The sequence below is a fragment of the Aspergillus puulaauensis genome, chromosome 1 (genome assembly GCF_016861865.1).
Source record: "Aspergillus puulaauensis MK2 DNA, chromosome 1, nearly complete sequence".
In the NCBI taxonomy this organism is placed as follows: domain Eukaryota; kingdom Fungi; phylum Ascomycota; class Eurotiomycetes; order Eurotiales; family Aspergillaceae; genus Aspergillus; species Aspergillus puulaauensis.
Genome location: NC_054857.1, coordinates 4745576 through 4758354, shown reverse-complemented (window position 1 = coordinate 4758354; position 12779 = coordinate 4745576). Strand labels below are relative to the sequence as shown.

The window sequence follows — 12779 nt, the reverse complement described above, 5'->3', positions numbered from 1 at the left end:
GTCACGATGGCGCAGCCGATCAGCAGGCCGAATCAGGCGCCCAGGCCGCCCGCCGTCGTGATCGAGCGAAAGCTTGACTCCTCGACATTCTTCCGCTCGTCCTCCTCTCATCTCCCGCACCGCCAATCACCGCTCCAGCGTTGTCTTTCTACCCAGTCACATTCGAAGATCTGCAGATGCCCTAATCATCCGATTTCCCCATGGTTACATAGTCGACTCGGCACACCCACTCCGTGATCCCCCCTGCAAGATGCTAGCGATTCAGACAAAGTAACCTGGCACGGGGTTGTGACTGGCGCTAAGGAAGGATCAAAGGAGCGAGAAGCACTAAACCGATATCCATGAGCGAGGGAGGTCGTCTTGGCCTGAAACGTGCGCTTCCCCGTGCCGATTTCAGGCAGTTTAGAGTCGATCCTTCGCGCCGTCTGCCTTGGGTTGAAACGCTCATTGCAAGCTGCGGTTTACCGTCATGGGTCGATCCGATGTTCCTGAGGCCCTTGCTGTCACATCCTTCTGGGTAGATGTGCCCCTCATAGAGCTGATAGTGCTTTGCTTCGCGGGCATACACCCCTAGGCCGACTTCGCGCGGCTTGTGGCCCCTTCACCCCCATGCTTGCAATCTAGGGTTCGTCCAATCCGGTTGCGGCCTGGGGAATGCCTCAGTCGGCATGTCATCAAATAGGCTTTGGCCCGGGGTCAAGTCCCAAGACCGGGTCCGGTGCCTGAATCGTGGCCGATGATACCTCTATAGTTTTGTCTATGCCGCTTTCCTTCAACAGGGGGCTTGCAAATTGGTGTATATAAGCCCTGCAAGCGCTCTGTTGGCCATGGCCTATCCTCATCCGTTCATCAGTCTTCAGCTTGTACGACGAGCAAGAGCCTTGCGCTGCCGCTCCTTACATTACATATCTTCACACTCCTTTCCCCAAGGCTTGCGCCACTTTGCTGCAACTGGCTTGTCTTTATCGTTTACCTATACATTCCTTGTATCTTCAAAATGCGCATTACCTCTACCTTGTTCCCAGTCGTGGGCCTAGCAGCTGGTCTCGCTAGTGCTGCCTATGTACTCCAGGACGATTATAGTCCTGATGTGTTTTTTGACAAGTTTGATTTCTTTACTGACAGCGACCCGACCAATGGTCATGTCAAATATGTGGATCGAGACACTGCGCAGAGCGGAGAGTTGATCTCTACCGGCTCTTCAATTCATATGGGTGTGGACCACACCAATAACGCTCCCGATGGACGCCAGAGTGTGCGTCTATCTAGCACCCAAACCTACCACCATGGTCTCTTCATCCTCGATCTAGGCCATCTGCCCACCGGCTGTGGTACCTGGCCCGCTTTGTAAGACCCATGGCCCCCAATGCGTAAAACACTTTGCAGATATTAACTGTCACACTAGCTGGATCCTTGGTCCCGACTGGCCCAATGGCGGCGAGGTCGACATCATCGAGGGCGTCAACGACGCCACCCAAAATCAAATGGCCCTGCACACCAGCGATGGCTGCAGCATCGACGACTCCGGCTTCTCAGGGAGCCTCCTCACCTCCAACTGCTTCGTCAACGCGGAGGGCCAGGATAACAACGCTGGCTGCGGTATCCAGTCCGATAGCACCGAATCCTACGGGGCCGGTTTCAACTCTGGCAGTGGCGGCGTCTACGCAACCGAATGGACCGGAGACGCAATCTCAGTCTGGTTCTTCCCTCGCTCTTCCATCCCCGAAGACATTGGGTCTGGAAACCCAGACCCGTCTTCCTGGGGAACACCGTCGGGAAAATTTGCTGGCAGCTGCGACATAGAGTCCCACTTCGGGGATATGCAGATCATCTTCGACATCACCTTCTGCGGTGACTGGGCCGGCGCCGTTTGGGGGAGTGGTACTTGCTCAGCTAACAACGGCGGGAGCTGCGAGGACTTTGTCTCGAATAACCCGGCCGCATTTGAGGAGGCATACTGGGATATCAACTCCCTGAAGGTCTACCAGGACGGAGCTGCGTCGAAGCGTGGTGTCGAGGTTGAGCGCCCCAAGGCTCGCGGGTTCCCGCGTAAGTCATTGAGGGCTCGGGCTGGAACCCTCTGAAATCCTGATACCCTGATATCCTGTGATTGGTGGCACTTTCTTTTCTTTTCTTCTTCCTGCAAAATATGTGTGGTATGCATGCATACCTAGTACATATTATATACCCCGTTGGCTTGAAGTCGAGAGTTGTTTACTTTGATCTTGATCTGATTTTGCTTACTATGTTGAATATACTCCCCTCATGCTGTATATAGTTGTGACTCGGGGAGGGGTTACGAGTTCATGTCCATAGTCACGGTTGTGCTTGAACAAAAAGTCGGAAACCAAGATCTTACCTATCATCCCATTAAACAATGCCCAAAAAAAGTATGATTTTCGTACTCTAAGGATCACTCCCATTTCCAACGACCATTCGCCCACTAGCCGCCAAAGTCCATTGTCCTCCACTTAGGTAAAACGTGTCTGGGACGGCAAGGACGACCCACATATAGTGCCTACCCAGGTAAGCAAAGGGTCCTTCCTCATACGGAGAGATCGGGTAGCCAGTCGTGCCTTCCTGGAACTCTTAACATCGGTTTCATTCATGGAAGGTGCGATGGGGTCGGTTGTTCCTTCCTACTATGGGGAGGTTTGTGGAGTGATTAATAGCCAGGTGGGTTTGTTAATTGGGTGAAGGTCATGACGGATTCACAAGCGACCTCGAATGATATTATAGTACGCCGTTATTAATATGGTGAATCGCCAGGGCAAGATATTCAAGCCAACGAAAACAGGAACTGATCTGATCAAGACTTGCACGGGGTCTCGTCAATGCTTGCCATAAACCTAGAAATATCAGGAGCAGTCCACCGTGTTGCTGAAATGTTCGCTGCGATAATAAGGAAAATCAAGGCTACGCAAAAGGGTACAGACAAATTCCATTGATTTAGGAGGTCTGTTGCTATCGACACCATACGTGTACTTCTAGCTAATGAATAATACCGAAATATCAGACCCTGTGTCCAGTTTTATTCCCGGCCAATCCCCCTTTGGATATCAAACATGCACATCCTACCATTTGCACCCTGGGATACAGATCTCCCCGGCTTCTAGTCTGGACTCATGATGGTCCCTGATTAGAAACAGAGGCCGGTAACTCTCTCCAGCAGGGGAGGGGGCCCAACAAGAACAGAAGACAAATACACTCTCAGTCGGTAGACTAGACAGCCCGTAGTCTACCTACTAAAAGATGCTTTCATGGATGCTTACTGTCCAACCATCCGAGAATCTGACTTCACCTTCAATTCCGGGGAATATACCTTCCCTCTTGCACTGATCGACAAGCAACTGCGCCGCATCGGCAATGATGCTGTACGACGCTAGGGTCAAGGTATCCCTCCCAGTCTGTAGTTATCAAACCAAGTTAGTTAGGATCCTTTGTTATCCTCAAGGTAAAGCAAAATTCGAAAGGTAGATTCCACATACGTAGTTGCACACCCAAATAGCAGAATTTCTCACACGGCCCTCTACCGGTATGTCACAGACTTCGAACGTCGACGTGCCCTCCCCGATCACGAGTGGGCCTTCTTTGGCGCGCAATGCTCGGATTCCTTCCTCGACGTACCGGCGCTGTGGGCTGCGGTCGTCGGTCCTGCATGTAACCTCATGGCTGGGAAGGGGTGCGTTGGCATCGGATCTGGCCACCTTGACATGTTCCGGACTCAGACTGCGGCGCTGAGCTTCCGACTTTGCGACGAGGGAGAGGTCCAAGTCCTGGTCAGTGACTTCGAGTGAGGTAATGTCGGAGCTGGTGGTAGGGGCCTAGAAGGCATTGCTTTGGTTAATGCAAATTTGGATAGACAACTAGAATAAGTACGTACAGCCATGGTGACCTGCATGAGGGCAAGCAAGGCCACGAAGACGGTGAAGATAGGTCGGAACATGATTGAAGCTTGGAAGGACTTTCAAAAGAAGAGAGTGTCTCGAACTGGGTTGGATGAAGTAGTAGAAGCTTCTGCGAGGCTGGAAGGTCTGAGAGAGGGTTGCAGATTTCAAGAAAAGCTGGGAGTCAAGCCGAGTATTTATGCCCTAGAAGTGCCTCCCAACAAAACAATCCATGGGCTGAGCTGTACAAAACTGTTGAGTGAGGCCATCAATAGAAATAGCAAATTCAGTGGATTATTCCAATTCACCTTCACTGCAGCATGAAGCCGAGCCATTCATTACTTGTGGTTCCAGATGCCTATCAGATTAATTAACAGCGCCCTAACTATTATATGCACTTTCTTGTTTCCTATTTGTCACAGTGAATTATGTTGTGTACTGAATACCAGCCATATATGCACAACTCTAACATGCTGCACCAGCATGCAGTAGTCTAGAATGGAGTGAATGCCGCTTAAAAAGCGTCGAAGAATAGAGTACAAGAAAAGCTCTGGTGGTTAATGTTGTTAAAAATGTTGCCGCGGCATATCTGAATAAGATGCCTTGTTTAAATTCTGTACTATATCTGTTATATTACAGTAGTTCTATAGCTTGTTACTATACGTCTATATTTGCATTGTCTAGTTAACTCTGTTTGCAGACCCCAGCTCTAGCTGGTCATGGTACCAGCCAGAGATAGTTAGAAGGAGCTGCTCATCGTAGGAATCGCGGGGCGGACTCGTCATCGTACAAGGAAACCCTAACTTCCTAAGGCTCCGGACCAATAGGAGCATTTTGATGTTGCCCACATCCCCAGTCCCGTCCCAGGAGCTCTGGTCCCGTTCAAGGCGGCGCAGACTCTGGCTTTTCTCCTTGTTGGTTGGCGAGAGCGATCTATATATAGCTATTATCGTTAAGCTATGTAGTTTGATAGACGGTGCAGGAGTTTTGGTGTCTTATCCAAAATATGCGCCGTAAAATCGTCCATTACTTTCCCGCGACTCACGGACACCTGACCCAATCTTCGAATCTGACAGTGGCTTAGGAAAAGTTGATGTTGCCCAGTGATTAATTTGTTCAAATTAATAAGGATACTAGACTGTACGCCAAAGGGTGCTGGTAAATTTTCACCAAAGAAGAGAAAGTATGAATCAATCATACATGGGCAGCCAGAGGCCCGATTCATTATAACTTTTAAAAGAACAGTCAAGAAGGGAGCTTGAATCCCAGCAAATCCCGCCGATCATCAGTCAATCTCCCCCATTCCAGAAGAAGCCGGAAGAAATATATCTCCATGTCTTCCTTTCGCAGGGCCTTTTCAGCCCATTTACGGCCTTCCTCGGCAATCAATGTGCCCTGAGTATCATGGCCTTTCATCTCGATCTTCTGTCCGTCAACTATAGCATCCACGCCAGCGAAGTAGGCCACTGTGCTCCATAATCCATGTAGGCGGATATCGATCGGGACGTAGTGTAACCACGGCGTAATTCGGGAGTCGAACCATTGTCTGAATAAGCCCGTTTTGAAAGGCAGGCTATGGCTCTGCAAGAAAGGAAGGAAGCGGCCGCTGAAGCCGGCACCGTCAGAGTCAAAGAGGTAACGATATTGCCAATGATCTTGGAAGTCAACTCGGCCGCCTGTGTGTAGTTCGTCCGTTTGGTCGGCGCAGTCTTTATCCCGGCAGCGCACTATAGGGTCGGTGATGCTGACGGACGTGTTCAAACCGAGGACCTGTGTAGGCGCACGGCCGTCAAACACCTGGTAGGCGTATGATTTTTGTTGATCTGCAGGGAGGAGAACTGAGACGTGGTTATATGTGTTATTATTGACCACGTGCGCGAGGCGCTGTCGCGGCATCCCTTTCCATCTCCCCTCATGGCTTACGCCTTCTGATGTGCCTCCGACCCAGAAGAGAGTGTTTTCTTTATCGGTATATTTCTGATCCGGGTGCTCAGTGGAAGGCGTGTAAGTTATTTTATCAACATAGTTCCAAGGACTTGGAAATATGATGTCGTTGAACCCCGATGTGGAACTCTGACTGAAAACGGGCACCAGTTCCTGCGTGATTTTGAACGATGCGGGAGAAATAAGGAGTCCATGCAGCGTAGCAAGATCAGGCTGGTGACATATATCGGATGCGAGATCCCAGCGCGTTGGGAATTGTCCCTTTGAATGGGGGCGAATGCACTCCATGCATAAGTGCCGTTTGTCCCAAATTCGCCGGGACCGTGCCTTCGACCCAGGCGGACAAGCAGGTGCTATATAAGGATCAAATGCTCTCTGGAGTGAACGATCGATAAACATAGCCTCTGGAGTTTGGTCGGCTGGTTCTATAGGGTCCCAAGTTGCATTGCGTTCCATAGACCACTTGTTCGAAATCTTATCGTCGGGAGGCAGCTGTTGCATCCTTGCCCGTTTCCGAAGTTCTTCCACCTTCTCCCATGGTGCTATAACACGGGGCTCGTCGTCCAGGTTGAAAGCCAAATCCATGTCGGGGAGGTGCTCAGAAAACTTTTCAATCATTTTGCCCGCACTTTGAACCATCCAGGCATGTGTTGGCCTGATTCCCTCTTGCAACCTGACGGTGCCATTGCGGATACTCAGAGCGCCTATTCCATTAAAAGGATTTGTTGCTAACTTTTGAGTCATGGTTCGAATCTCTTCGGGTTCCAAGGCCCGAAACGGCAAAAGGTTCGTGTATATATCATCAAATTCGTCAATCATAACCGAAGACCTGCTTACGGCATAGTCGTACCACTTATCAAAGCCCCTATCAAACCGTTAAATTTCGATCCGCTGTATTAAGTAAGGAGGGCACTCACGGCGGTGGGTACTGATTATATTTTGACCGGTATTTCTGAACAGCTTCTGCCAGATTACTGCTCCCCTTGGCTGTCTTCAACCACATATCATGGTTCTTTCCGGCTTCGTGTATGAGCGACTCTATCGGATGTATGTGGACCACATTCGATCGTTTGGAGATCAAAAATAGCCCAGTCCCAAACATGATAAGGAATACCAAACGTGAAACTAGGTTGAGGCGATATAAGAATAGTGGTTCGTCATCAGATGCCATCCTGGATAGCAAAAATATTAACCCTCCAAGGCAGATGAAGGAAAGTGCTGAAAGGGCTTCAGACGGGGGTATTGGAGGGAACGACTCTTGCCCATTGAATACTGCCGATATTAGTCCAAGGTAATTCACTATAAGTCCTGCTAATATGCAAAGTCCAACCGCACCGTAATGCGGGAACTGTCTGCGTCAGTCCGGCTGCAAAGGTATTCGGAGATGAGAGCCTACCAGCTGAGATGCAGACACTATTATGACTGTAATCAAAGCAACCTGACTCCATGCACTTCCGAGGTAAAGCGAGGTGACAAAAGTACCAGGTTCGGCAGTACGCTTTGAATGGATGGCCCAAGCCCCCCAAAAGAAAGCAACCCCCTGTGCAAAACAACGTTAGACGTATTCGAAAGTGTGTGGCTTAGGTATAACCCACAATAAGACCACACCCCCAGGCTAGTAATGTCTGCTTCCTCCTCCCATCTCGACGGGTTCCTTCACCAGATAGCTCGGCTGCGCCTATCAAAACCAGTGTATCAAGGGCGAGGCTGAGTATCTTGAGCATCCGTTGCCGGGCGTGTTCTCCCGAAATTATAGGACAGATAAATGTGGACTCTCGACCATGATCGAATGACGAAACTAGGAGGCCGCTCACTGCTAAAAGGCCGGCAGATATGACGTATCGTAGGCGGCTTTGGAGGACGAGAAAACGGACGCGACTAGCTATTGTGACCGGTATACGAAGCAGGGCGTTGGGAGAGTGGTCGGGCCGTGCGCAACTTTGAGTGCCTTGTTGATTGCGCCAGAAGTCGTAAACTGAGATATATAGCGGAATCAGGTACTATAGTGAATAAATGGTCACTTTCCGTGCTTCAAATTCAAGGGCAAATTTTATGCCGCCGGCTGGGGAACTTACAGCATATCCAGGAGGCGCGCATTCGATGTTCTCGGTGATATTGCGATAAAGTGAAAGTCGAGCACAGCCAATTCCTGTGACGACACCAATCCCTAACCACCACTTCCACGTACGTTTGTCCTTTGCGGAATCGCCATCGTTGCTAACAGGCGAGAGTACTTCAACTGTCGAGTCATCAAGCTCAGTGAGTGGAATAGTGGAATATTTGTCAGGACGAGATATGGTCGGTATTCGGTGGACGAATCTGCTCAAAACCAAGAGAGAGAGCCCAGAAAGAAAGCAGGCCAGGGAAGCTGTGTGGAGGGGGTGGTCTACTACTAGTTAGCACATTGGTCATCAGACGCGACGAGGCATCATGAGTGCAATTACCAAAAGCGAATGTGGTGTTATAGGAAGTAATAAGGAATGTACAGCTTGATAGGAAGGCCCTGTAGGATGTGAGCTCGTTGTTTAGTACGGCGGAAGATACTCCGTGGACACTGACCCCAGTAAAGCTCGAAGGCCGTTTTCAACGGATAGACGGATCATTTTGGTGAGATTCCGGACTCTCAACGGAGAAATTCCATTATTGAGCCACTATCTGCCAGCTGAAGTCCGCATTGACGCTTGCGCATGGAATGTGGGAGGTGAGAGTTTTTGGCGGAGGGGGAGCAAGCTCGCGAGTCGCGACCTCATGGAGCTAAAATCCCCGGAATTGGAAAGGGTCCGGTGGAGAATGCACACAAGGGGGAAGAGGTTGGATTACATTGAGTGTTCAGAACCAAGGCAAAAAACGACACTACTACTCTTCTACAGACGGGTTCCAGGTTTTTGCCGGCGCAGAATCAAAAGGATCGCGTCAACGAGATGGCACTGGAAGTATGGGCCAACGCTTGACAGGATGATCACCGGCTAGTGAGCGCTAGCAGTCTAGTTGGCCACTAACATAACGGCCAAAACACCTTTATTTGACGCCAGTGGATTTGTGCAATCCGCAGTGTTCTGCACGTTACGACGGGGCAAGTGGCAGCAATTGCCAATAGAAGCTGCAAGCAAGTAAAACGGCCTTAATTGAATATTAATTATTATTTGATGGCGAGCGCCACAGTCGAGGAGTTCTGCAGTTCCTGAGGCAATAAAGGCACCGCTACAAAGACACCACCTAGACTCGCCCAGTCGCCCAGCCCGTGATGCTGAACCGGGGAACTGGCCTGGCCCCTGCTCAGCAAGAGACTGGGCTGACGACAACCAAGGAGTTGTCGGCGAACCCCTTGGCCGTCGCACTAGGGAGCGGCCTCCACCAAACATATGATCATGTGATCCGAGACCAATATCACGTGAAGTTACCCAGGCGGTGTCGATCTCCGGGCGGTAAATTCTGGCAAATTCAACACCGCCAGCAACTTTTTTCTCTTCTGCCGGAGCAGAAACTTCCTCGACGCAGTGTCTTTCAAGCCTGAGAGATCCATTTGCTGCGTGAGAAAATGCCTCGCAAGGCGATTGACTCGCGCATTCCGGCGCTTATCCAGAATGGCATCCAGGAGAAAAAACGCAACTTCTTCGTCGTTGTGGGTGACCGCGCAAAGGACATCATTGTCAACCTTTACCATATCAGATCGCAATTCGACGTCAAGCAAAACAAATCCGTTCTATGGGCATACAAAAAGGATCTGCTAGGGTTCACAAGTCATCGAAAGAAGCGTGAGGCGAAGATCAAGAGGGAGGTGAAACGGGGTATCCGAGAAGCGAACGATGAGGATCCTTTCGAACTGTTCGTCACCCTCAATCAGATCCGCTATGTGTACTACAAGGAAACAGAGAAGATTTTGGGAAACACCTATGGCATGTGTATCCTCCAGGACTTTGAAGCCATTACGCCGAATCTCCTCGCACGAACTATCGAGACTGTCGAAGGTGGCGGTACGGTAATCATGCTCCTCAAGAGCATGAACAGCTTAAAGCAGCTTTACACATTGTCGATGGACATCCACTCCAGATACAGGACCGAGGCTCACGATGACGTGGTCGCGCGATTTAACGAGCGTTTCATCCTTTCTCTTGGTAGTTGCGACTCCTGCCTGGTTGTCGATGACGAGATGAACGTTTTGCCAATCTCCGGCGGAAAGAATGTGAAACCACTCCCTCCACCTGAGGAGGCCGGTGATAACAGCAAAGGGGCGAAGAAGGAACTGGAAAAGATCAAAGACGACCTTGCAGAGTCCCAGCCTGTTGGATCCTTGGTCAACCTAGCCAGAACAGTTGACCAAGCGAAGGCACTCCTAACTTTTGTGGATGCTATTGCCGAAAAGACGCTTCGAAACACCGTCACGCTGACTGCCGCCAGAGGTCGTGGTAAATCCGCTGCTCTTGGTGTCGCTATCGCGGCAGCCATCGCTTACGGCTATAGTAATGTTTTTATTACTTCACCAAGCCCCGAGAACTTGAAAACCCTATTTGAATTTGTATTCAAGGGATTTGATGCTCTCGGATACGCCGACCACGCTGATTACACCATTCTTCAGTCTACCAACCCTGACTTCAACAAGGCTATCGTTAGAGTAAATATCCACCGCCAACACCGTCAAACCATTCAATACATCCAACCCCAGGATGCCCACGTTCTTGGACAAGCAGAACTTCTGGTCATTGATGAGGCTGCCGCAATCCCTCTGCCACTCGTCCGGAAACTGATGGGGCCATACCTTGTTTTTATGGCGTCAACAATAAACGGATACGAGGGAACCGGCAGGTCACTCTCACTGAAACTTATTCAACAGCTCCGCGAACAGTCAAGGGGTGGTGCAAAGATTCCGGGTCAAGATGATACCGATGTTGCTTCACGAGCAACTGGAAAAATCGAAAAGAACTCTGATAAAGGCTTGGGTGGGCGCTCCCTGCGAGAGATCACCCTATCTGAGCCGATCAGATATGCGCCTGGTGACTCTGTAGAGAAGTGGTTGAACAAGGTTCTGTGCCTTGATGCGACATTACCGAAGTCTCGTATGAATACCCAAGGCTGCCCGCATCCCTCTCAGTGTCAGCTACTCCAGGTTAATCGTGACACCTTGTTTTCTTTCCACCCTGTCTCCGAAAAGTTCCTACAGCAGATGATGGCTCTTTATGTTGCCAGTCACTATAAGAACACGCCCAACGATTTGCAATTGATGAGTGATGCGCCCGCGCACCAGTTGTTCGTTCTTGTACCACCTATTGACGAGGACGCGGCTAAATTGCCGGAGCCCTTATGTGTCATTCAGGTTGCCCTAGAAGGTCGAATCAGCCGACAGAGTGTTCTCAACAGCTTGAGTCGTGGACAACGCGCTGGCGGAGATTTGATTCCCTGGCTTGTCAGCCAACAATTTCAGGATGAAGACTTTGCTGGTCTTTCCGGTGCTAGAGTTGTCCGCATCGCCACAAATCCTGAGTATCTGAGCATGGGTTATGGATCTCGCGCTCTGGAACTCTTGGTGGACTTCTTTGAGGGTAAATTCACCGACCTGTCGGAGAGACTAGCGGAGTCGCAGGAGGAGATGGTCAGGGTCACTGACGAAGAGCTCACCAACTCCAACCTCCTCGACGACAATATTCAAGTTCGCGATATTCGTTCCATGCCACCGCTTTTTGGCAAGTTGTCGGAACGTCGGCCTGACGATCTAGACTACCTTGGTGTCAGCTACGGCCTGACACCTTCTCTTCACAAGTTTTGGAAGCGAGCTTCGTTTGCACCTGTATACCTCCGCCAAACAGCGAATGACCTTACTGGTGAACACTCGTGCGTGATGCTCCGAACCCTAAGTACCGGCTCCAATGACGCCAGCTGGTTGGGTGCCTTCGCCCGAGACTTCCACCGACGCTTCGTCTCTCTCCTCTCATACCAATTCCGAACTTTCGCGTCTGTCCTCTCACTTAGTATCGGTGAGTCCGCGACCGCAGGCGCCAACCTCGATTCATCCCTAGCTCCACCGCCTCTCAAAAAATCCGACCTCGACGCAGCCTTCTCTCCCTTCGACCTTAAGCGACTAGACAGCTACGCAAACAACCTCCTTGACTACCATGTTATCTTAGATATGGTACCCACCATTGCAACCTGGTACTTCTCCGGCCGTCTTAACGGTAGCGTCAGCCTCTCCGGCATTCAACAGTCCATCCTCCTCGCCATCGGTCTCCAGCGCAAGTCCGTGGACGATCTGGAAAAGGAATTGACTCTTCCATCCTCTCAACTTCTCGCCATGTTCCTCAAGATCGTGCGCAAGATGTCCACCTACTTCCGCTCCCTCCAGGAGAACGCTGTCGCAGATACGCTTCCCGCGGACCAGGTTCCCACCACTGAGGCCGGTCCCGATGCACACGACGAAGTCGTTGATGAGCGCTTCAAGCCACTCGAGACAACTCTCGACGATGAGCTTCGTGAAGGTGGTGAAGAGATCAATACCGAGATGCGCGAGAAACAACGCGCGCTGATTGACTCCCTACCTCTCGACAAGTGAGTCCATACCCTATTTGCTCTATTCACTACGTGGCAGAACCTTCCCCATTTTCCTCCGTAAAAAATAAACCCCCCAATGAGCGAACAATAACTGATTTACAGCCTCCAGATACGAGATAAGTAATGGAGAAGCCGGCTGGGAAGAAGCAGAGAAGCAAATCCGTGCTGGCGGCGCCCCAACCGTCAGTGTAAAGTCCTCGAAGCAGAGCAAACGCAAGAAGGGCGAAACAGCGCGCGAGCTCTACGACCAGGAAGTTGAGTCCAAGCGACAGAAGGTCATCCAGAAGGGGACTGAGGGAAAGAAGGGAACCGAGGGAAAGAAGAAGAAGAGGTCTTAGTTAAATCAAGCTGTGCATCACCCTTCCTAATGCATGAAACCATGGTGTTTTCTTTTGCACAGGCATTGTT

General features: G+C 50.5%; 4 protein-coding genes across 4 annotated transcripts; 2 read left to right on the top strand and 2 right to left on the bottom strand.

Annotated features, from left to right (window-relative positions):
• Positions 1 to 997: 997 nt before the first annotated feature.
• APUU_11883A (glycoside hydrolase family 16 protein) lies at positions 998 to 2084 on the top strand (the record flags this gene model as incomplete). Its single annotated transcript, XM_041698022.1, has 2 exons — positions 998 to 1347; positions 1406 to 2084. The coding sequence occupies 2 exons, from the start codon at positions 998 to 1000 to the stop codon at positions 2082 to 2084; spliced, it is 1029 nt and encodes a 342-aa protein (XP_041551249.1).
• A 1161-nt stretch (positions 2085 to 3245) lies between these two features.
• On the bottom strand, positions 3246 to 3946 carry APUU_11882S (uncharacterized protein; the record flags this gene model as incomplete). The annotated part of the gene is made up of 3 exons (XM_041698021.1): positions 3246 to 3407; positions 3489 to 3824; positions 3884 to 3946. The coding sequence occupies 3 exons, from the start codon at positions 3944 to 3946 to the stop codon at positions 3246 to 3248; spliced, it is 561 nt and encodes a 186-aa protein (XP_041551248.1).
• A 1186-nt stretch (positions 3947 to 5132) lies between these two features.
• Positions 5133 to 8434, bottom strand: APUU_11881S (putative capsular associated protein; the record flags this gene model as incomplete). Its single annotated transcript, XM_041698020.1, has 8 exons — positions 5133 to 6696; positions 6749 to 7103; positions 7167 to 7179; positions 7228 to 7371; positions 7427 to 7831; positions 7907 to 8217; positions 8276 to 8334; positions 8391 to 8434. The coding sequence occupies 8 exons, from the start codon at positions 8432 to 8434 to the stop codon at positions 5133 to 5135; spliced, it is 2895 nt and encodes a 964-aa protein (XP_041551247.1).
• A 935-nt stretch (positions 8435 to 9369) lies between these two features.
• KRE33 (ribosome biosynthesis protein KRE33) lies at positions 9370 to 12709 on the top strand (the record flags this gene model as incomplete). The annotated part of the gene is made up of 2 exons (XM_041698019.1): positions 9370 to 12368; positions 12481 to 12709. 2 exons carry the CDS (start codon positions 9370 to 9372, stop codon positions 12707 to 12709), a joined length of 3228 nt encoding a protein of 1075 aa, XP_041551246.1.
• Between the last annotated feature and the right edge of the window lie 70 nt (positions 12710 to 12779).